General features: G+C 41.4%; 1 protein-coding gene across 1 annotated transcript in view; it reads right to left on the bottom strand.

The window, feature by feature from the left end:
• Window positions 1-25,164, bottom strand: part of LOC118774769 (cGMP-dependent 3',5'-cyclic phosphodiesterase-like) — a 65,321-nt gene that overhangs the window by 2,719 nt on the left and 37,438 nt on the right. Inside the window, exons 3-27 of the mRNA XM_036524250.1 lie at window positions 23,281-23,370; window positions 21,216-21,307; window positions 18,336-18,445; window positions 17,811-17,866; window positions 16,524-16,583; window positions 15,392-15,554; window positions 15,064-15,116; window positions 11,930-12,004; window positions 11,749-11,790; window positions 10,942-11,010; window positions 10,114-10,244; window positions 9,104-9,215; window positions 8,354-8,393; window positions 8,158-8,221; window positions 5,546-5,627; window positions 5,078-5,252; window positions 3,884-3,996; window positions 3,365-3,442; window positions 2,581-2,703; window positions 2,303-2,373; window positions 1,707-1,829; window positions 1,221-1,308; window positions 740-787; window positions 288-362; window positions 54-153 (exon numbers count right to left, since the gene is read on the bottom strand). Of these exons, the coding sequence (XP_036380143.1) occupies window positions 54-153; window positions 288-362; window positions 740-787; window positions 1,221-1,308; window positions 1,707-1,829; window positions 2,303-2,373; window positions 2,581-2,703; window positions 3,365-3,442; window positions 3,884-3,996; window positions 5,078-5,252; window positions 5,546-5,627; window positions 8,158-8,221; window positions 8,354-8,393; window positions 9,104-9,215; window positions 10,114-10,244; window positions 10,942-11,010; window positions 11,749-11,790; window positions 11,930-12,004; window positions 15,064-15,116; window positions 15,392-15,554; window positions 16,524-16,583; window positions 17,811-17,866; window positions 18,336-18,445; window positions 21,216-21,307; window positions 23,281-23,370 (2,233 nt within the window). The remainder of the gene's footprint in view (window positions 1-53; window positions 154-287; window positions 363-739; window positions 788-1,220; window positions 1,309-1,706; window positions 1,830-2,302; window positions 2,374-2,580; window positions 2,704-3,364; window positions 3,443-3,883; window positions 3,997-5,077; window positions 5,253-5,545; window positions 5,628-8,157; window positions 8,222-8,353; window positions 8,394-9,103; window positions 9,216-10,113; window positions 10,245-10,941; window positions 11,011-11,748; window positions 11,791-11,929; window positions 12,005-15,063; window positions 15,117-15,391; window positions 15,555-16,523; window positions 16,584-17,810; window positions 17,867-18,335; window positions 18,446-21,215; window positions 21,308-23,280; window positions 23,371-25,164) is intronic.

The raw sequence follows: 25,164 nt of genomic DNA, 5'->3' as shown, positions 1-25,164 counted from the left end.
TGTGCTGATTTGTGTGCGGTCTAGATTGTAAAATTAGTTTGAGGGGAAATTACCTTCAGCCATTTTCTGCAGGTCTTTGAAAATGCGTAGATGATGAGCAAGGTCTGTGGCCAAGATGATATCCCTCATTAGGTCCAACATTCTCTGGTAGTCCTGGCAACACAACAAAAATTTCAAAAGATGAGTGTCAGAATTAAATATAACGTCCCTTAAATATTTGTTTGAAACACAATGATGGTAAAATTAATGTATATTTGTTTCTGATATTTCAGGGGTCCTTAACTGACCTTTCTAGAGAATTTGTCAAAGATGTTGCAGCCTTGGGTGTTGAGGATGGCAATTGCTTGTGCAAAATGGTGCCTCTGTCAAAACAGAACTAATGGTTAGACCCCAAGACTGGTGGCTTGGCCTTTGGCCACTAGATGGCAGCACAATCATTTGACAGTTGCTCTTTTTCACAAGGAAGCATTAAAAGCCCTAGGACCAGGAAAAAAAAATCCTGAGACCAGGAAGCATTCTTCTGTTTAGCACATACGTTTAAAAAAAACGTGCACAACAACATTCTGTGAACCCTGGCACAGCATCTCAATTCTTTTCATTTCTCAGCTGAACAAGAAAATTTCCCCAAACACCTTCCCTTTCCATTCAGCACAAAAACACATTGATGTATGCATGCCTAATAGCAAACCTTATCATGAGACTGGCTGAGCTTTTTTCTGAATGGAGACATGTACATTACCTCCATAACAGAGCCCTCTGAGCTGTAGAGGCCAGCCAGTACAGATTTCTGGAGAGGTGGATGAAAGAGAAAAAACAATACAGATGAACATTCAAAACAAACCTTGTTTAATCAAATCCTGACACACTACTTGTAACAATAAATTCCATGCCTTGGGGGTCCAGACCTTTGATAAATAATAGAGGGTAGAGCTGATTCTCCTGTAAAGGTGCATCCAACTAGACTGGGTGGGAGGTTAGGATCAGAGTCAGGATAAGTAAGGAAAGAAAACCTATTAATTTTATTATTAAATTTATGTTATTATGCAGCTCTCTGTTCAGGTTTTGTGAAGAAGAGAGGTTCTGGCTACTAATAAGGTTGTGTGTGTGTGTGTGTGTGTGTGTGTGTGTGTGTGTGTGTGTGTGTGTGTGTGTGTGAGTGTGAGCGAGAGAGAGAGAGAGCGAGAGAGAGAGAGCGAGAGAGAGAGAGAGAACATCCTCACCGATGCCACCTGGAAAGAGTTATTTGTCCCCCTGTGGTCCAGGTCATGACACATACAGGACACAAAAAGGGCGAAGATCTCAATGTCCCTGTAGAAGACCAGAAGATTAGTTTTACAGACATTATTGAATTGTGGGAGAAAGAGATAGTAAGCACACCAGTGGTGTCACACTGCTGAAAATGACATTGAGTGAGGTCTTGTGTAGTACTGATTCCGTAACGCGATGAAAGTAACGTTTTTGTGGTAAATTCAGCCTAACAGTAGCAAAGAGAAAGAGAGAAAAGAGCTTTCTCATTCTGCACTGGGATTACAGAATGTTTGAAGGACTTTCATTCTTACAGTAGAGTTTATTGAATTGATCACACTTCTAAGGATCATGGTAACTGCTTAATTATTGAAGATATTTACAATGTTAATATGTGTGATTTATGTTGAAATATGAAAGCAGAAAGAAACTATGTATATCTTTAAAAGCAGTGCTGTTACTCAAGGTAGTTGGTGAGCTGCAGGTTCTTGCAGAGAAGATAGCAGAAATGTGAGACAGAGAAGGCGTGCATCCAGTTGTGGTAGGGTGGGTCTCTATAGCCCTTCTTTACCATGAGGCAGAACCTGCAGGAACACAGTGATATCATACACTATTACACTATAATCAACAAACTGCATCCATAGACACAACTTGCTACAAATCTTAGGATGCCAGGGACATCACAGATGCATCATCACAATTTGTACATCACTGACACCTTCTCACATACGACAGATTTCCAATGCATGTCAAACATTTATTGTCAGGTGATTGATACATTTGACATCTTTATGGCCAAATGATAAATGATTTACATATGTACTGATCTGTACTGATGTACTGATCTGATTTACCCACATTAGCACACACATGAATATGTGTGTGTGTTTGTGTGTGCGTGTGTGTGCGCGTGTGCATGTACACATCTGTGTGTGTGTGTCTGTGTGTGTATGTGTGTGTGTGTGTGTGTGTGTGTGTGTGTGTGTGTGTGTGTGTGTGTGAGCACGCATGTACAAATCTGTGTGTGTGTGTGTGTGTGTGTGTTTCAGATACTGACCGGGCCAGCGTGTGCAGGTTGATCTTGTAGGTATTGATGAAACCCATGTCCTCAAACATGCTGAGAACAGCCTGGGGAGGAAAAGGAGCAAACAAGAAATGAGCAACACATATAAAACACAGCCTCCCCTTGACTAACAGGCACACAGTCACACACACACACACACACACACACACCATAAGGTATCCTGAGGGCAATCCTATTGGGCAATACAGGGAGAAAGGTGATTGCTCCAACACCACTCAGTGAGCAACAGTGCATTGTGGGATGGGTCTTACCCTGGGTGTGCTCTCATCAGACAGCGACCGTGGTGTGTAGGTGAACTCAGCAAAGTGGGGGTGGTTTTCACCCACTGGCTGGATCCCATTGGACATCAGTTTGGTGACTTCCTCATCTGACACCTGGGGGCGGGTCAGCATTGTCACTACTCCTCATATTGAATGGATAGGGGGATACTAGGGCTACTGGGGGCGTAGCCTCTTATAATCAACTCACAGACCAGATCAAATTTGACAGGATGGTCTTGCTTGAGTGACTGATGGCTGAATCTGTGTACCATACAGACATCATATATGATATTATAGTGTCATATTGTGCATGACTGGAAGTGCACTTATACTATCCTGCTTCTACCCATGAGTCATAGCAGACACATGGAGAGGAATGTTTCTTTTCACAAGATGAGAAGGGTCCTAAAATGACCACATTAAATTGCAGCCTACTGAAGCTTTCCTTTCTATTACACAAGTCACAAGATTTGTTGGTGTCACAAGCTTTTTTTGGCAGAATGAATTTCAAATTAGTTTATGGATTATTACAGGGGGAATGTGTATAGTCAAAAAAGTACAGTCAAGCTCCAATGTTTTGCCAGCCAAAGCCAGCAGTGTTGAATTGTGAAATCTGAGGATTGCATTTATTATTGTTTATGATTTACTTTTTACTTTTAACATTTATTTATTTTTATCATTATTGTTATTTTTATTATTGATCTTTCAGGAGACACAATACCATACACCCAGCTGGGAGGAGTGAGATAGGACTGCAGACAGTAGGTAGTTTTACCTTCATATGGTACATCATCATCTCATTCGCTAGGTGACTTCTAAACTGGGCCTCGTGAACCTTCTTGTACAACAGGGACTACACTCAGAAAAAAGAAATAAGTAAACAAAAGTAATTTGTTTCATGAACAGACATTATTATGTGAATTATCAGGGATTTATACATAAAAAAATCCAATCAGTTGGCACAAATATTTAATGTACTGGTTCAATAAGGACAACCAAGCACCTCCGTATTGGCTTGGCTGGGCCTTTGGATATAGTCAGACTTCCAGTGATGAATCAAAGTGTTTTTGTATTTTACATCACCTTTTTGTTTTTATTTCTAGTTGATATGAATGATTAATGAAGTGTAAATAAAATACATTATACCGCTAAAATCTTCTTTCAAAGGACTGAGTGGATTGAGGAGCCCAAATACATGCATACTTGTTATCTGTTCATTTTGTGAATACCAAATTATTATTTAACCATTTTCTTAAAGCCTCTACAGTTGATCAACATTTTTTTCCACACGCACGTGAGCAATGCTGATGCCACAGTATATGGAGAAGGCTGTAGCCAAGTCCTCATCAAAGCGGTTGAACCATGGCCCATTGATCTTGTTAACCAGTTCAGCCACTCCGATGACCTCTGCACACCAAGAGTGAGAAAAAGAGAAAGGGGGGATTTCCACTTTAGGCTTGGCTTGGTAAGAAGAAGAAACTGTTTATCAAAAACCAACCTATTAGAGCAAAAACTATTCATGAAACACAAAGTTATGGGGCTCTCTTCTGTTAGGTATTTCATTGTTTCGCCCTGGTTTAGAATCACAGCGTGATTAAAATGTTATGTTCCAGCAGATGTGATTCTAAAACAAATAAGCCTGAATCTTTCAATAACACTACTCCAATAAACCTCTATTAAGCCTCCAATAAACCTTATAAGCATTACAAAGCTATGGCTCCAATTTACAGCCAAAAATATTGATGAAGTCTCATGACTTCATTACCAACTATACACAAGAGAATACAGGAAGACAGAAGTGACTCAGAAAGTAATTATTAAACTGTCAAGGTAAAAGATATTTCACGGGATAGGGCAAACATTTAATGTAGTCATGAAAACACATTTAATCCGAATTTTGATTGACTTGGCATAGACAGACTAGATGTATGTGTGTTTAGTATTTGAAAATAAAATGGTTAGAATTAATTTTTTTAACCTCTCCACTGATCTCATCTTCCAAAACTGATGGTGTTCCAGAGATAGATTGGATCATTTGTCTGATGAAGGCATGACTAAAGAAGCAATCGATTTTAAAGTTAAAAGAGGTTGTGAGTAGTTCACTAGTTAAAGAACATTCACTTCATGAAAGAGACCAGAGGTAACTGAAATTGGGAAGCAGGAAATCTTGGGAACAAATGGAGGCACGGTCAAAGTCCAATATGATGTATGTGTAGATTACAGTATCATTGTGATGATAGACTGATACAACAGCCAGACGAAGGCACTCGTCCACATATCCCTGAGGGCAAATGTGCTTTTACATCTTCCGGCTGGTGCATAAAATCAATGTGGAAGAGAGAATAGGGAAGCAGCTCAGAGCTGGAGTATTACTGTCCTGCCCTTAATGGAAGCGATGGCAGAGGCTGGACAGCTAGGGAGTGATTCCATAACTCTCTGGCACTAAGGGTAGTTGAGGAGGATGAACATGGTAAGGACAACGGCTCACCATTATTCTCATCCTTTATGGGGAAGCAGAGGATGTTCCGGGTGCGGAAGCCCGTGCTGTCGTCCACACCCCTGTAGAAGAGCGGGTGCGAGTAGGCATCCTTGATGTTGAGGATCTTCCCTGTAGTGGCCACGTGGCCAGCGATTCCCTGGTCAGCAGGGATCCGAAATTCCTTCTGCGAAATGAGAGGACGGAAACACACAGAAAGGATTACACAATTGTGCCAGTAAACAAAACAACAGCTCTCTGAGATTTGTGAACAGGCACTAAAAATGTAAACTCCAGAGTGATATTCTACATGGCTTTGCCAATTTTATGTGTCAGTTGGGAAACTTTTGGTAACATTTTTAAAACAGTCACATAAAACATACATACACACAGATACATTCTCATATGTGTGTGTGTATCTGTACACATTTTAGAGCACATAGCATTCTCATTAAATAGTGGCAGAAGAGGCAGACATACCTCTTCTTCATTTACTACTCCACCATCAAACACCTTGGCAACCAGCTCGTGACTGACACGGTCCAGCAGGAAAACAGAACAGCTAGGCATGGGGCAAAAGAAAAGGCATATAGTCAACTCTAATGTCTCAGCTTTAATTAAGAATAATTATGATAATAATAATATCAATAATAATAATGACCATCGGGTAGCATTTACTCGTGTGCACCATTCGTATCACGCTAATGAATCAACGAATCATCAGATCCACTCAAATCCACCAAAGATGGCATAAAGGCTGTGGGTTTGATTCCAGAGTGCAGCAATTAAGTCACCCCAGTGAACAAATGGCCAAACAGTATAAAAGACTTGCCACAAATCTCTTCTGATGCAAAAGGAAATAGACACTTAAGCCAATCGAACTGAGACAATTGAGTGGATGTAAACTAATCTAGTGACTCATTAGAGAAATACAAATGGTGAACCAGAATCCCCCAGACTTTAACTCAGAAATACTTTATCACCGCTACTGCTTCAATTGTATAAGTACAAAGGGCCAAGTCATTGTGTGCCAAGCATTGCACCCAGTAAAAACACACTGTCACATCAAAAATTAACCTAAAACTGACTTGGCATAAAGGTCCTAAAATCATCAACGATAACACAAAGACATGAACTTTCTAAATTGTTTAAGTATGAATACAGTTTTGAACATTCTAGCTCATTCTGAAGTATTTAAAATGAAAGATAAACATGTTTGTATCCCATATACAGGGGACAACATGACTGTATACTACTGAAAAATTAAAACAAAAAAAGTGCTATTACTGTTTTTTGTGAGACAGTAAATAAGAAAATGTGCTATTGCTTCTGAGACATATTCCATTATAACAATGCATACATAAACATATTTACATAGGAATCAGAAACTGTGGTTACTTATTGATATGATATGTTTTTTACAAGCCTCAACCTATTCCCCCTTTCTCGACATACCATCTCATAACTTAAGATTCACACTGAACATACACATGTCAAATAAAAGAACACACTGTTACAGCAACACAATGAAAATGAACCATATTTTCTCTTTCTTTATTTTATTTTCATTAACCTATTCATAAAAATAAGACAGTATTTGGAACTTATTGAATAAAGCATTCAGATGTTACATGGGTTTTTATAAAACTTGGTGGTCTCTAAAATTTTTACAAATTTCTCAAAAATATAGTATTAATCCAGTTCTCTTTAAATAATTGTATTTTGTTTTACGGCTGAAGCCAGCTGGCATCATGATGTGTATTTAGCTGTGATTATCTGGTCACCAACATCCCTAACAACTGATCACTTCCGTGCAGACTTGTCTACCACAGGGTGTGGAAGGAGCAGTTTTGGGGAAAAGCAAGTTTTGGGATTAGGCCTACCAGCACTGCTTCCAACAGCAAACTGATTTCCCCAGAGGGATTCTCATCTGAGCACCAACAACCCCAGCCCCACACAAGTGAAGAATGCCACATGGTGGCAGGGCTGCTGGCTTAAAGCTATTGCAGGGAGGCCCTGGGTATGTGCTGGTATTGGATTGGAATGGTGCACTCCTGTTGAGTGTACTGTGATGCACTTGCATGTTGGGCCAGGTGTGTATCTGTGGTCTCAGCCTCGATTGTTCGACTTTGGTCCTTGCTCATGTGTGGATGATGGCTTCCTTGTTTGTGCAACGTTTTGCGTTGTTCTACTGGATGCCCTAAATGCTTGACCTCTAGATTTGCTGTAGCGCCTACTAGATGTCAATGTTATCTAAACGCATCCTTAAACGTACTCATCTTGTATGTGGCTTTGGATGAGAGAATGTGCTCAGTGACAAACTGTAAATGCAAACACAGTAAACTGAAAGGAGAAGTACTATGGATTTGCAGAAACTGGTTTCAGTCTGCAGTCACTGATTTGTCTATGGAATACTTCTTCATAATGGGGAGACCTTTTGCATTCCATCAGAGTGAATTGTGATGATTTATTTCATGGACTGATTACAAAAACAGTGGGCACTGCTGATTCTGATTAAATTTATTTTAGGCTGCTGAGGATAACCGTAGGTAATTCACATGATTGAAGAACATTAATTATATACTTTCAAAAGGTGTCACACGTAATGGCATAGTAAGCTGTGATTAAGCTGGAGAGATCCAATTAGATGAGAGCACTTCCTTGTTCATCAATAATTTATTGCATGCGCGAATAAATGTACCGGTCGCAAGGCTGTTCCACATGTTTTTTTTCTCTTCTTGCTTCTTCAGTCGGAGTGATTACAGATCAGCTCTCATCATGACTAACACTGTCATCTACCTCTGTTGAATGGGGTTTTCAATAGCTCTGACCTTGATTGAGATACATGCCTCATTCAAAAGATGTAGTCTGTAGTTCTTCAGCTTTTGATTCAGCATTGAATGGCTGTAATTATTAAAAAAAAAAGACTGAGCGGCAAGCGCTCAAATCAGACCAGGCTGCTGGTCACGTGATCATACTGACAAGGGGTTGAAGACACAATGCTAGCTTATTACACTGAGCATAGCCTTCAATATCCATCGCTGGAGCTGTCAGTTGGACAAGGTGTTCTGATGGTGGCCGATTGTACTCACATCTCTGCATTGCTCAGATTTCGGGCTTCTGCGATGATCTCTTGCAGCAACACTGACACATCGTCTGCAGGAAAGTATTAAGAAACACAGCGCTTCATTATCACTGAACAGACACTCACAGAGGCAGGTTATGTAAAATCGAGCACTGTAGGAAAAGGAGTGACTACTCAGGGATGCACATGTATGCCATACATACCCAAGTGTGTGAAGAGGTTTTTGGCAACCTGCAGCAGTGCCTACAAATCAAAACACATACACAGGTGACAGCTTGTAGATCGAGTGCATTGTCTATAGCCAAGCATGTAATTAGATTGTATAATTAGATTGTGGGAGTATTGACAAGAAGAGGTGTTTCTGTGTGCAGTATGGGGTGAGGAGGCAGATGGAGGAACAAGTGTGAAGTGTATGAGTATGAAGCAGAGGGATGTAGGAGTTTCTGTGTGGAGCATGAGGTGGATAGACAAATGGAGGAGCTTCTGTGTGGAGTGTGAGGTCCTACCCACTCCTGACTGCTTGCCACACTAACAGTATACACTGTAAATTCTACTCTGTAGCTCACACTTAAAGATTCCTCATTTGGGGATAGGAAAAAAGGCAGGTAGTGTAAAATCAAGCACTGGAAGAAATGGGGAGAGTACTTAGGGACACATGCAAGTATAAACACACAGGTGTATTAGTTACTCTAATTTTCCATTGTTTTAAATGCTTAATGTTTATGATTTCTCTCTAATAGAAGATAAATGTAAGGTTGCTCACGTTATGACAAAAAAATAACACAGTCTGCCGTTGGTTACTGACTGAAATGACCTTTAAATCCATGACCTTACATGAACCTGGGTGCTGGTGAATCAGAGAGACTACTGTCATACAAGTCCAAGTGATGAATTGCTCTAGTCCTATGCTGACATTTGGAGAGGGGAGCAGTAGAAAGTGAGAGGGTTACTACCTGGCATTCAGACTTGAGTTTCTGCTCTTTCTGGAAGGCCAGCGTGCTTGTCAGCACCGAGGAGGTGTAGCGGAAACAGTGCTGGATCTTGCGCTCGTCCACCTGTGTGTGCCTGCATCAGGGAAACACTCTCATGTCTTTGTTGTGCTTGAGGTAATAATGTGATTAAGCTCAACTTCTTTGCTCACCTCACTACAGGGAAACATTTCCCCATCAAGTCACAGATCACCCCTACCACTATGAATGCAATCTGCATGCTGTTATTTGCTTCCAGAAAAGGGTACATAGGTTAGACAGGTAGAAAATTGAAGATACGCTTCGGTGAACATAAAAGTGCAGCACGCTGTTAAAATGCTAATTCCCCTGAGGCACAGCATTTATTGGAAACAAATCACAGCGTCCAAGCCCTCAACTGCATAGGGTATTAAACTGCTGCAGTGTAATCGAGAGGATGGTGACTTGAATAAAACTTCATTTCAACAAAAGCCATTTTAGATTTACACACTATAAATCGTCTAATGCCCTGTATATCATGGCAGTTGAAGCTGTGTACTGTTACTAAATCGTTGTTCCCTTTTGAGAAATGTACTTGTTTGCAAAAAACAGACAATTAAACAGGTAATTAAGCATTGACTTAATGCACCTAATTAACACACAAACAGGTGCTCAGACTGTAGCTATAAACAGACACAAACATACTCTCACTATCTACCTGTAAAAACACAAACATGCTCAGAATTTAAATATAAAGTAAATACACACAAAAACACATCCATAGTCAAATGGTGAACATACACACAACATTTACAGTGTTTAAATGTACATTCACACACAAACACACAGACACACAAGCACACACTGACAATCCACCCCTTGTTTCAACACTACCTGTCCAAGTAATCAACACCGATACACAAACACCAAGCGTCATTACCAGCATGCTGCTAGGAAGTAGGCAGAGGCAGGGTGTAGAAGCAGGAGAGGGCATGAAAGACCCTTCCTACACTCACATTTCTCCTCCTCTCTTGTTGAACGCGCAGGCAAGAGCCACAACCTGCGACGTGGCACGGCTCACAACAGGCACGCACAGCATTGACCGCGCCTCAAATCCCAGCATGCTGTTCAGCTGCCGGTGTTCCTCCTATCACAGAAGAAGAGACAGAGAGAGACAGGATGGAGCAATGGAGGTGGATGGCAAAAAAAAATGTCTTGAAGTATAAAGGTGTAAAACCTGACCCTCCACATGCATCTCCCACAATCCTTTTGGTGAGAAAACGGATTAAAGACAGTCCATTTAAACCACAGCTATGGACGTCTCAGTTAGGATCAATGTTCTCAGGGTGACCTTTGAAAGTGTTTATACCATGAGCAAATTTTTTTACAATAAAATCTTTGTTCAAAACTGATGCTCTCTCTTAAGTACCTTTGCGTAAACTCAACACGTTGAAGCCTGACTATCCTCATCCTCCACATGGAGTACTGGAGCAACTGTAGGTTAGTTTCTTTATGATCCTATAAGACCCATGCTCATGATGTAATTATGGCTCTGATTAGTATTACCTACTAATACACTCTGTATGAATACCAAAGCACTCTGCACTCAGGGCAGACTCTTACAATATAGTAATGGGGCTTTGGAATTATTGCAACTTTCCATGCCACACACCTTTTGTACTGAAGCCCATTCAAATCTCTTTATAAGTGATCCTACTCTTAAATTTACCCCCTGTGGCCATAATGGCTCATAAGAGAGAAAGGGGGGGGAGCAAAAGAATGAAAAACACAGATGCAGAAAGACAGAAAAAGTTCTAGATATGCACTTGCTTCTATCAACTTACGGGACTGACATCTTGTAGAGTGATGGATTTCTTCTTCTCCACTGCCTGCCCTAAGTGGCCAAATGTCAGCTGTGAGGCACATCAAAAAACAAACAGTTCCATCAGTCTGACTCCTTTCACTGTTCCCTCACTGACAAGGCATTCAAACATAGCACGTCCTGTCACTTGTTGTGACAGTGAGGCTAAGGAGGCAAAACGCTGTTACCCACATGCAGCCCCCTTGGGGTGCACAGCAGTCAGAGCAGGCATGTGACCCTAAGCATTGAGCTTTTGCGAGGGATTGATATCTTCAATGCCCCCCCCCACCCCCCCACAGAAGCTGCTGCCCAATTATAAGCTTTTAACACACACAGGAGTGGCTATCCAGCTGCAACCCACAGGAGGACTGCACAATTGCTGGGCATTAGGCTCTCCATCCACGTGGTGCTCACATTTTAAGGTCAAGTTATAATAATGGACGGGCGTGGGTTTAAAGTGACTATAATGGAGTAATGGAGAACAGCAGGAGTCAGCAGAGGCAGGTGCCCTCAGAGTGAGCTCAGTATGAACACCTCCACTTCAGCAGCATGGCACTTAAAGCTTGTGATATCACACCCTTACCCAATCACATCACATTAAAACACATTCTACTGCACTAAAAAAAAATTATATATATATATATAAAAGATTGAACAACAGTCAGGTGTTTTAGATCACATGCACAAAATTCAGATTCTTCAAAAATATGCAGCCCAATTCAAACACACCCAAAATATCTGACCTGTGAAAGGATATTTCAGAAGTTTATATAAAATTGGTGGAACTTACAGGAAAGCAGATTTCTTCCTCCAAGATCTTATCTCCCACAACCTGAAACAACAACAACAACAGCTAAAAAAGCATTCCATCTGTGAGACACTTAACACTTATCATTACTCAGTTACAGATAAACAGATTTACTTGTGAAGGGTGGTGTTTTTGATCACATGTGATGATAAAAATAAGGTACCTGACAGAAGAGTTGTTGATTGTCCTCTGACACAAGCAGCAGACAACAACAAAGTGACTGGGTCTCCTGCTGCAGCTGTGTGGGAAATCAATCAATCAATCAATCAATCAATATTTGATCATTGAAATATTGAAAGAGCGTAGAAGTCCTATGTGTCTTTGAAAATGCCCATCCACATGACAATGCCGATCCACAACCTCCCCCCCAACAGACCCCTCATCATGCGTCATTGAAAACAGGAAACAGGAACTAGGCTCCATAGTGAGTAAGATTAGCAGCCTCTGGCACCAAGCGGGGGAAATTAATTCCTGCCAGAATGAGTCATGTTTGCACCAGGGTTGCTGCTATTTGAACACAAACACCCCCTCCGTGTTCATACATATCGAGAACAACAGACAAAGAACGTGGCAATTTAAAGATGTTTCAAAACCCTGCAGGGAAAAAGAGTGATGCTGCAACCATAAAACACCAACGTGCACTTCTCAAAATCCCAGACTAGAGGGAATTCAGAGCTTGACTGACTCAGTCTAATGTTCAGCTAATAAAGCAGGGCTTAATGGGAGCTTCCCTCAGGTTGGTGAGACAGGGGAATGTAAAGCAAATAAAATGTAATAATACAGGGGCAATAACAGAAGGGCACTGCTGTTTTTTATAGACTTCCCAATAATCCTTAGTTTGTCTCTCTCTACTTGCAAATTCTGTATGAAAGAAACCAGTTACTGAGTTACAATGCAATTCAAATCATTTTTTTGGCGAAATTAAATTATCATAAGATTATGCATAGAGATTATTTAGAGACTGTAAGTTAATATAATAGAGACTGTAAAGGAGACTTTGGAAACACGTTTTTTGCTTAGCTAAGGGTCATGCTTTAATGACGACATGACATCTGCAATTAGGCTCCCATAGTGAATTTCACACAATCATTTGATGGGAATATTTTAACATCAGCATAGCACAGTAACATCCATTACCCTGGATTAGTTCCTGAACAGCGCAATCAAATTAAAACAAAGATGTCGAATCAGGGGACTGTGAAAGGATCAGACTGCAGAGGAAACCGTACCCAGAGTGGTTTGGGTGGAGGGACGCTGTATTGATAGAGCCCATTGGGTTAAGGTTTCTGCCCAGGACAGGACATGCATGGACACGGAATCAGGACTGGTTAAGAAGTTCATATTTGCCTTGCCACGCTGTGAGAAGGACAGCGTTTGTGTAATAAAGAAGGGCACCACGGGGGGAATTGCAAGCATTCTGCTTCATCTGGAAAAGTGTGGGAAGAGCAGACATTATCCCGCAGCTGTGGGAGTGCAGCAGCATAACGGAGGGCGGCCAGCTCGCATCTGCGCAAACCTCATTATCCGGAGCTGTGCTATTAGCGGCCCCGCACTTGGCCAAGCACTCAGCTGCTGTTTACCCCTCCCGAGAGGGTGGCTCCTGCCTCCAGCCTCAGCCGTCTACACCCAGATCAGTCTGAAGTCTACTCTCGGCTCCCAGGCTGTCTGTCACGGGCAGCCTGACAAACAGTCTGGAAGGGCCTGGCCCTGACCTTGGAGGATCACGGGGTCAGCAGCCTTCCAGTTCTTCTTCGATAACTTACGCTCTGTGCTGGGATAGGAAGGTCACATGGCTCGAGTGATGCAGTCATCTCTTGGATTAGTCCAAGGCCCTGCTCAGAGCTGCTACTACGCTGGATGCCATGATTCACCCTTCAGAGGGTGAAGGGTTTAACAATCCTCTCACTATGCGAAACAGTGATCGTTTGGCAAGACACAAAACATAATAATATCATGTGACTCATAGAGCACTCAGAGAGGCATCTAGCATATGACACCTCACAGTTCCTTCGGTGCGCACCTCATCAAATGCCACTGTATTGCTCCTGTCAACAGCGAGAGAGAGAGAGAGAGAGAGAGAGAGAGAGAGGGAGAGAGAGAGAGAGAGAGAGAGAGAGAGAACAAATGTGGGAACACACGCAAGGAGGCTGGTCCACATTAAGAGCCTCTGCTGGAAAAGGCCATACTGGCAGCTGCGCTTTATGGATCAGAGCTCAGTGGAACGGCGGCAAATTGCTCATGCCCCACACTGTCCATTAGAGTTCTCTCCTGTTATTTATTTATTTATTTATTTCTGTTTAGTGCAAAGAAATCAATATCAGAAGATCATGCGGATGCTGACTGCTGGAGAGACGGGCCCCGCCGCACTCAGAGAATGGAGGCATCTCTCAGGGGAATCTCCCACCTGCTGCTCTCATATTTTCAGCTCGCTGTGCCAGTCCGCAATAGCCTCCTGAAGCTGCTAAAGCAAATAAATCATGTGAAGGGAACACTTCCTTTAAGATCTAAAAAAGAAAATATTGAGCCGTGAGCAAGACATCAGCTCATAAACATCACTCTCGCAATCTGGCTGAAATGTTACAGGGACATGTTGTCTTTGCTGGGTACAGATATCTTTATGAAATGAGGTTTATTATTAACACAGCTTTTTCAATTTGCATAGCGAGTGTTATATTTCTGTGCAGAAACTCTGCACTTGGGAATAACACAAAAGTTTGTCGGAAACAGCATAAAACTCCCTTTTAGCTCCTCCAGACAGAATGTAGTAGTTTTGCACTCTGAGCACTACACAATATAAATATTATCTGACAAATCAGCATTTTCATCTCCCTTTGAATCCATTCAGCACCTTTCCAGAGAGAGAGATAGCATAAGATACTGTAAGATCAGGTATTAGGAGATTGACTTTATTGCTCCAAAAGGGAAATTTATTATTGACATAAAATCAAGCGTTTTTGCAGAGAAATGAGTCTATTGTCTCTAATGAATATTAAAACTCTAATAATATCACCGGCAGTTGATTAGTGTTAATGGATAGAGAGAGAGGGGTGAGAGGAGTTATGGGAGCGGTGAGCCAGGTTTGGCTCCCAGTGGGTGATACCATAATACATTAGCAGATGTCAGGCTCTGCACTCGGTTCTAGCAGGCTGTGACCCGACCCCCCCCAGGGCTGGGGTGGCACAGGGGGCAGCTGGGCCAGCAGGTTGCAGGCATGGGTCACTAGGAACACCAGACCATGCCATCTTTCTTTTGCTTTCCTTCTTTCACGCTCCCTTTCTTACTAGATGTGGCACTTACGTAACGGATGACTTTAAGCTGGAGCGATGCAGCATCCAGGTCGTACAGCTCTCCTGGGAAGATGAAACAGTTATTACCACGGTCGGTATGAGCACTTCACATTAACGCTAATCTCAGCTCTGCGTTGCAGTGTTATTGCTGTAGTTGACTGCAGCACAACAATGCTTATATATTGGCTGTTATAACTGATGTTGATGTCAGTGTAATAACCACAGTTGATGGCAGCGCTGCATGATAACCATGAACACAATGTGCCAGTATATTGGCTTTTGTTAATATCTGACTCTGCCAAGGCTGGACCATAAAAGTAACTGCCCAGCTCCCATACCACACAGTTTGAGGATCTTGCAGTCTAGTTCATTGTAGTTTCCCCCCGCAGTGGTCGTCTCAGACAAGGAATGCTGGGATCGGCTGGGCGACGGGCCGGGTGACCTAACTTGCCACTGGGTGACTCTCTGTGCAGCCTGGACTCTCTTGCAGGCCATGGTGACCTGAACAAGGTCAAACAAAACACTCACAGTCAGAAATGCCACTACCGAAAGCCTATCACTACAAAACATGACACAGATGATGTAATCAGTAAGTGATAGACATATAACACTGGAAATGGAAATTCATTTTATGTCTGAGGCCCAGACAAATGGAATGGTTTTGTCTGGGCAAGAGGCTTGTAGGTTTGAGTCCTGGATAAGATATTGCTGATAACAGAGAAACAGTCTCTCCTTAAACACATTAGACCAGGCTGAACTGAAGATGCCAAAGAATCTTTGGACCTGGACACTCTTTTGTAGGGATTCTCTGTGACAGACTGAGAGCTGAGGTGAGGGGATAGTTTGGAGAATGAACAAGATGCTGTCAATAGAGGAAAGAGCATAGACTTGTCTTAGACACAATGTTTTGGCTATGTGTTATTGTTCAAAGTACTGTTTTCCCTGGCTGTGAGCACAGGGCTGAAACACTGTGCAGAGAGTATATGGATCCTTCAAAACCAGCCCGTTGCCTGCGGCAGCCAATGGGGCAGTAAAATAAAGACTGAACAGGCATGTCTATCCACCGCTCATTTTGTCAGTACATATTACCTACTGCTATTTCAGATTATGTTCAGGATCATAACCCAAATTCACCACCGTTTTCATCTTTGCCAGACAAAAGTAAAACAGGCTAGCACATAGCAATGGGCCAGTTGCATAAAACACACAATCTTTCTGTCTAATGTGACGGCTTGATGGTTGTACGTACCCAGTCTAATATTCTTAAATTGCACAGTGAGCATGTTACTGATCATAAGGACTCATATTAATTCCCCATCTAATCTGATTACTCATCTGGCACTAAGTGGTCACACAATGTTGCAGTAACACTGCTTCAGTATTACGAAGGACATTAATATGTTGTACATTAACTGGGTATTTTGTTGTGAAAGTGGTCATAGTCATCATGAGCAAAGTTGCTCCTCATACATGCTTCTCCAGGATGTTGAGCCTCTGTTCCTCTGCTTCAGTTGGCTGCTTGCAGCACACCTGCAAGACACAAACATTGTATGAAATAAAGACTTTCGTAAACATTCCCGAAGAAATGTTCTGCCTACTCCAGTATTCTCACTGGACCCCATGCCAACAACAGCAAAAATGTGAAACATCTTGGAGGGCAGAAACACAAAAGATAACATTTTCTGAAATGAAACCTTTCCAACTTCCAGACGAAATGAAAATGGATTGTTTGGCCGTCGTACAATGTTTTCCAACCTGTGCACATTGCTGGAAAAGCTATTGCAGATACAGTATTTGCTATTGAAACACGAGACATGTTTGAGTAAGAAGATGCCAAAAGCCTTTTCAGAAGATCTCTGCCTCACTGCATATGTCTCTTTATCTCTCTCCCACTCAAATTCAAACCCAGTTTCATATCGCTTTAGTGCCATGGCTTCACAATGTAAAGTGCACTGCCAAAGCACTGTTACAGATGGGAAATACATGATACAATAATTATACTGGTTACAATAATTTGCATACAAATAATATTGGTTTTAATCATAAGTAGAAAAAAAGATGAAACAGCAAAAAGAAAGAAGAGGTTGCATAAATAAAATAATTAGCAAAAAATACAAGAACACAAAACAAAATAGACAGAAAATAAGGAATACACCTCTCTACCTTGTTTTGGATAGTTTTAGTCCTTTGATTTATCCTTAAATCGGTGTCAGATGGGTAAATACATATCTCCCAAGTTTTTTGTTGCTTGCTCTTCCTCCCTAAGGATAGGGATTTTACTGTGGACCAAGAAACTAATAAATCAGGATATCAGGTCTCCAAAATTGGGAAATAATCTTTCTCAATTCTGAGAAATATCTCTCTCACACACACCTTTCCTTTCTTCCTCTCTCACTCTGTCTTTTCAAGTGGGCAGCTAATGGTACATTAATAACCAGGGATCCCTGGAGGAAGGACCACACTGACAGCTTTCTCTCTAACAGACTGTATTCCTGTGTATTATGTTTTAAAAGCGAGGGGATTGCCTAATGGACTCATGCTCAGGACACATCTGTTTATTCTTGTTATCCCCATGAATTTAAAAGGATGAACTTCATACCACACTTCACCAGTGCCAGGAGCACAGATGGGTTTCTAGAGTCAGCTGCAATGTCACAGTAAAGCTGTTGGCTTGATCGCTTGGTTTTCCTGGGGATTACAGGGGCACTCTGGTGACACTCTGAGCGGTAACAGAATTTTAATGACAGGTATGCTTACCAAGATGAGAGCGATGACTGTACCTCCATCCTGGTCCACGAGTGGAATTATCAGCACTGGGGAGTAGCAGGTGAGACACGGAGGATGAGATCCGACAGGAAGGTGAAAGAAAAATGTAAAATGTGGTGCATGTGAATTCTCAACTCCTGAGAGGGTTATTACGCTAGGCCTGCAGTAGGAACTAATTAAACACTGCAGCAGCTCCCCCACTGAAACTGTTGAAAATGGGTAAAGAATAATTCATTCTCTGGTCCTCCACATCTATGTGTGCACAGACCCATGTGCATGTGCACTCAGGAACAGAGACAGACAGACACACTCTCTCACACACACACACACATACACACACACACACACACACACACACACACACAAAGGCACATACATACACACACACACACACAAAGGCACATACACACACACACACACACACACACACACAAAGGCACATACATACACACACACACACACAAAGGCACAGACACACACATACACACACACACACACACACAGACATATACTTACCACATTTGTCAGGTGGCAGAGGTGAGGCCAGGCTGCTTCTTTGTTCCTCCTGCAGCTCTGATGGGGGCAAACCATCACACTGAACCCTTTGCTGCTGTGTGATCACATCTCTGAGAGACAAAGAGACCACAAGAGGGAAAATATTGACTGATTGATTGATTGATTGATTGATTAGCTGAGTGACTGAGTGAGTGACTGACTGACTGACTGACTGAGTGACTGAGTGAGTGAGTGACTGAGTGAGAGGGCAATCATGTGGTGATAGCCTCGATCCCTGAGTGACTCACAGCTGTTGAGTGAAACAAATTACCTGCCACTCTGGGAAAGACCTGCTGCCTGCATGATGGGTCAATGAGTTTATGTGGTCACCATTATTCACTGAAGAGTTTTTGGAAACAATTGTTTTCAGTTGATACTTTTATCCTTTTCACCATGAGATGCCATGAAACACTCATTCAATGCCTGAATGACATAGTCTAGAACAGTTATACAGGGTCAACGTTTTGAATGTCAACGTCAACGTTCTGCCATGTCATTTACTTATGCTAAAATATTTTTGCTGTGTTAGTGATTCAGACAATTCTGCCACATGAAATTTTTAGTCAAAAACATATCTACAGGACCAACAATTTAGACTAGAATAGGATTGGTGATTCAAACCAGAGTTCTGCCAAGTGAGTCATTTAGACTAGTACCTTCCTGCAGGATGGGCTGAAGTTACTGCTCAATTGCACTAAGCCACTCTTACATTCTGCAAGTCAGAGGTGTCAAGATCAGGAGATTCAGAGAGCTGTATCCAACACTGGAGTACAAAGGAGTGCTACCAATTGCATGGATGTAAGTGGACACGTGCACACATGCACACGTGCACATGAAATGCATATATGCAGACACACGCTCCTGTCTTGATCAAATAACAACAAGACTTTGTTTTTAAGAGACAACAATTATGATAAAACAAACTTGACCTTCTTATTTTAATTAGCTCTTTAATGCCCCTTGGTAGTACCGTCTCATTATTTTAAAGGGTAAAAAAGGCAATTATGCATCTTATTCTCACATGTCCTTCTTGTGCATGTTAATTATAACTGTATTTCTCAGAGGATGTTCATGAATTATACACAAGCAAACAGGAGGGTTGCCAGTTCTACCACTCAGTGCAGACACCCCCTACCTTCCAACAGCTGCATGCTAAGAGACATACTGAAATTCAGGTCTCTTTTCAGATGGTGATGCTGCCCCTCAAAATTCTCAAAACTCTGCATTTCATTTAGCATATATTTATTTGGACCAGATTTACACAGACAAGCGTGGAAAATGCTAAGAATAGTATTCACTTGAGAGTCACTTTTAGGTGGTTTCTAAGGAGTATTTGTTTTACTCCAACAACATTGCTAGAGTGTTTGAACACTGCGTGTGCTGAAACAAGATTCCCAACTGAGAATTTTAAGGTTGTGCTGAAAAAAAAAAACATTTTGACAAGTCTGCATTAAATGCAAGGGGGAATACTACGAGCATGCGGCATCATTATGGCATGAATTATACCACACAACACCACTATCATATGCAAGGTAGCAGTAACTCGTGAAGCAATGAATGTTGATACTCCTTTATCAGAACCACATCAGGATCAATGTAGAGCATATGCTATGCAAGATGCAATCGTAAACATGTACTTCTAAGCGCTGTGGTTTATGGAATCAGAAGTAGTTTGAGAATCTACTCCACAAGCAACTCCACATCTGTAAGCAATTTTCAGTGATATGTAACATATAGCCAATTTTGTACAAATCTCACCCAAAATGTAAGAATAATAAGGAATTTTTGATTGAAATAATTTTAATCAATACTAAACACACCCAACAGCAGCATTTGATCACAACTAGACATGAATTCGGGTCACTGAATCAAAATCTCCAACATAATGCTTCTTTTGTACAGTTTTGTGCACAGTTTTGTACACAGTTGGAATCATGCCTTTCCAAATCCTTACACATGCTCCAGCTTATTTGTGCATGACAGTAAAAATTCTGAATTTACCAAAGATTAGAGGAACTGTCACTGGGTTAATCTCTGGCCTGCTAAACAGCTGTAGCATTTAGATTTTGGTCCAAAGAAAATCCCAGTGCAGCAATTTAAATTAGTCTGAATGATTAAACAAGCTCGTAGGTCACAAGCCACTTTGATGTTTTGTCAACTGAAAAAACACACAGTAACACAGTCAGAAGCATTAAACCCAAAGCACATGAGCCCTAAGATATATTTACGAAGGGCCATCCAGTACATGCTACAGCTAACAGCGCTGTCATTGTTAATGAATCAGGGAGCAAGAGTCTCGGAATTTCTCTTTCTGCAACAGCTGACTCCACTCAGGGGCTGTTTCCTCCAGCAGTCAACATCACCATATTAATTCAGACAGCTGTAAGACTGTTGTGACTCTGTCTTTCCCATAGTGCAGCTTGGGAAATAGCATATGATTATGGAACAAAGTACTTGTGAGCTACTGTCTTCAAGTCAGGGTTGAGGACAGGCAAAACAGAGAGCGAGAGGGAGAGCAAATGTGGTGAAAGGGAGAACGTTCTGCAGAGGTTGAAGAACTATATATATCCCTATATCCTTACAGGAAGAAAAATAAGAGCATGAATACTACTGGAATTCAGGCTGGTCTAACAGACATTGATCTATGTATGTATGTCTGTGTGTATGTATGTATATATGTATGTATCCATCCATCTATCTATCTATTTATCTATCTATATATCTTTAGTTTTCTTCAGTAGCTAAGTGTTCAGGTGTTCAGGGGACCAAGATGTATTTGATACTTGCAATCAAGTAACAGGTGATAGTTAAAACGACCATCACTGTTGCCATACACCTCACCTGAGTTTTCCCTCTGTGAGCAACTCATGGGGCAGGGCCTCACACAGCAACCGGCCACTTTCCACATCTAGCAAGTAGACAAAAACACCTTCCTGTCGGAAAAAAAGATGACATTTCAGTTAACGCAATCTGTTATTGAGAGATACCTAGTCTCTTGCCAGCCATGGGGATTACATTCCCGAATGAGTCCACGATTGAAGAATCTGGACCTGTCAAAGGTTTGAGTCTATGGGAAACGTGAGAGTTAGAGGGAAAACTCTTTGTAGCAAACACATCAAGGTTAAAAAAATGTTAAAGCCTAACAAAAAAGTGTTTACAATCACAGTATAGTTCAAAACTATACACAAGTATAAAGAGGCTCATAAATATGCATGAACAATTGAAGTGTTAACTTGCTGTTACTATGCTTTTAACATGTTCAGACTGGTTGTTTTGAATGAATGGCCTGATATTGTTATTTAGAATAAAAAACATTTAAGTCTCTTCCTAAATATAGCTGTGTACCTACAGCTGAAAGCTGACATACGTGTTTGCTACCTATGTACTATATATGAAGTTTTCTAAAAATCTTATGTTCTATTTAATTACATAGTAACAATACATGTAATAAATGTAACTATAATGGCTTTTCTTAAAGGCTCAGTGAAGACCCTGAAAAAGCCTGCTAAAACATAGAACAGAGGGTGTGTTGGTGAATCTACAGCTACAGCTAGACTGCATTTTGCACCACTGTTGAAGTAGTCAGAGACTTTAGAAGTAAATTAGCTGCAAAGTTCGGTGCTGCTCATACCCTGCACTAATGAAATGTCCATCAGTGCAAAGCAACCCCAGAAAGCTAATGGGCTTCTCCAGCACTCACTGGCAGGCTGGAGCTGTCACACACATCTTGGGTAATCAGAGGGGTTGTGTTCTAGTCAGTCAGGATGATGCAGCCATCTGTCAATTAGCAAGTGGGTTAGAGAGCTGTGGTGCTGGATGCAATAGAGCTATGGGTTTGTAATGAAGGTGGGGCTGCTTCCTTTAATTTGTCAAAAATGTCAAGGAGAATCCTGATTATCTGACTTTCCTCTCCCCCTGTCCCTTTCCTCTTCTGCCTCGGTAAAGTCCTTGTTGGCAGGCTCCTGCTCCCTGCCATCAATGGTAAAAACAATATCACCAGGACACTTTACTACGTCATTTTGTCATGCTTTTACAAGAGACTTGAGCTATGAGGTGATTGGTCACTCACACACTGCTGAAATACTCAGCTGTTTGGATCAAGAAAATATTTCACCACATGTATATTGCTAAATATACGTATGACAGTTACTTTTCCCAGTTTTCATTTTAGGGTGTTCCTACTTAAGCAGATGACCACTACTTTAAGAGGATACTTGCATACGGCCGTCTGTAGGAGTTCATCATTGGAATCATGTTACTCAGTGTCTTAAGCAGACTTCCTACTTAATTCAGATTTATATTTTCCATGGCATTTAAATGAATAAGTACAACATTAAAAATAAGTCTAAGGATCAATGACTATTTAAATGTTGCAATAGTCAAATTTTTATAAAACAGGATGCCCAATTAGCTAGCCAATTGTTTTGCCAACAATGTTGGCACACTGGTATTGCTATATTTTATTGTAAATTACATCAAGCAACCAAGTTGTTGGAGTAAACAGGGAGTAAAAAGGGAGTAAACATCCACATTTCCCCACTGTTGCTACTCACAGTGACAAATGGCCTGGCTCCTCAGTTTTCCTTCTTACTCAAGCATTGCTTTCCATGTCACTGGGTTTTTATGTGTGTGTATTATCCTCAACAGTGATGAAATAATCATTTCCTCTGCTTTATGGACTCATATATTCCTCAGTTGTTTCATTACATTGGCATTTGGGGCATCTTAATCATGGCGGAGTAAGATGCCCCAAAGTCACTTTCCATGACTTTTCCTCAACTTTCTGGCATGAAGATGTTTTCCAGGATTTTGCAAGACAGTGGATAGTGTACATTAGCGAAAACATGATTTGCTCTTGCCTGTGTTACAGATAAGGTTACAGTGAATCACTGCAGAAGATACATACCACTTTGGAAAGCAGTGTCTGAAGTGTGTCTCTGATGGCATCTTGCAAGGAGCTGCTGTCAGTGACAGAGGCCAGTCTGAGAAGGGCATCCTGGGACGAACAAAAAAGGGACATGCTGATATTATGCTTTGGATATTTCGCCTGGGAAAACAGTGTATGTTAAATTATTAAATGTAAATTAAAATAAATGCCATTAAAATCGAATATACTGTGAACCTCATTCAGGCACCCAACCAATAACAGGCAGACATCCTCTCTCTGATTTGGACAGCAAAATTAGTCCGTGTCTGGCTACCTGGCTGGGTTGTAACCAAAAGTTTTATTTCGCACACCTCTGTCACTAACCATAAATGAACCAACAAGTCACCAACCTAAGCAGCAGCAACTGCCAGCACCACAGAGCACAAGCTAGGAGACTGATCCAAGCTACAGATGAGTTTGATTACAAGAAAATCCAACTTTCAGGAGCTCCTTCATGTGCAGCTGCAACTGCTTTTTCACAAAGTCAATAGTATAATTATTTTTGGCAGATACCCAGTGCCATTTACAGAACTTAAAGAGGTAGAAGTAAAGAGTACTTGAATTCAATTAGCAAATATAGCAGAGATTTTTGATGCGCACACTAAATCAATATTAGCAAGGCCTGAAATATCTTAAATACATTCGATGCTTAATGACTGCATTGACAGAAATGATGAGAACATTCAGCTCAGCTGAGCTCGTCATTCTGGCTGTCTAGAGTGTACAGTATATAGGACTGCATCACGTCTGGGCTTGATGATACTTGAAGGGTCTCTGCTGCGTTTCCATTTTCAGTCCTGGCAAGATATTCCATGTCTTTATAACTCCCTGACTGAAAAAAATACTTACCTACTTAATACTGCCTAATACCATCAGCCTACATTCACCTTTTCTGCCAAGAAAACTCATATATCTTCTGTAGTCAAACCCCAAAAACTAAAAGACTAAAATGTTTAGTTGTTAAGCCTCTTTAAAGCTCTATATATAAATTGCATTGTATTTAACTTTTATAGAATTGGTATGTCTAGATCAAGAAAGAAGACAGCTACTAAAGGTTCACTGTATCTGCAGTTGTCACAAAGCAAAATCTCTTCCCTTTTCTGATGCAACCTCCTTTTTAACCTTCACGGTTGTTGTACACTAGACAATATGAGAGGGCAAACAGTACTAAACCTCACAATGGACTGTATGCTCTCATCTACCTGCTGGTACACACATTTGCTGAACACCCTTCAGAGCTCCCAGATCTGGGGACTTTTTAGATAATACATGCGGCTCCTTCTTACAGTTGTTCTCAAAATCATCAATTTTGGCATTCAACTGTGCCCAGGGACCTGAGACAAATCCAACCCTTCTGGTCTAGTCACCCTTAGGAAATGCCAAGCTTGCAACACTTAATTGTAAAAGTTAAAGAGGCCTATCTAAATTCCTGTTGCTCAACTGCTCAACCTCAAGTCTCCTGCACATCTAAGCACATGCTGGCTCACTCCAGAGAGAGAGAGATAGAGAGAGAGAGAGGGAGATGGAAAAAAAATCTGTGGAGTCTCAGCAAATAACGCAAGGTTTATAGCCATCACAGCGCGGTTTGCCGAGGATGACACAGAGAGGGTGTCTCAGTAATCCGGAGCAGGCGCTGCACTAGTTCTGATGAGAAGCTGTGAGGCTCTGAGCATAGTGAAGCATCACTGATTATGACAGGCCAAGACAAATTACACGCATCACTGTCTTCATCTGCTGTCTCAGCCACTTGCCGTAAACCTCTGAATATCTTTGGGGGAAACAAAAACCTGAAAAAAAAACAATGCTGTCATCAGACATGCCTGTAAATGCCGCCTAGATGTGTGCTGGTGCATAAAGAATTTA

Source organism: Megalops cyprinoides, chromosome 3, assembly GCF_013368585.1.
Source record: "Megalops cyprinoides isolate fMegCyp1 chromosome 3, fMegCyp1.pri, whole genome shotgun sequence".
Lineage (NCBI taxonomy): Eukaryota > Metazoa > Chordata > Actinopteri > Elopiformes > Megalopidae > Megalops > Megalops cyprinoides.
The sequence above is the reverse complement of the archived record's forward strand: the minus strand, read 5'-3'. Positions and strand labels throughout refer to the sequence as shown.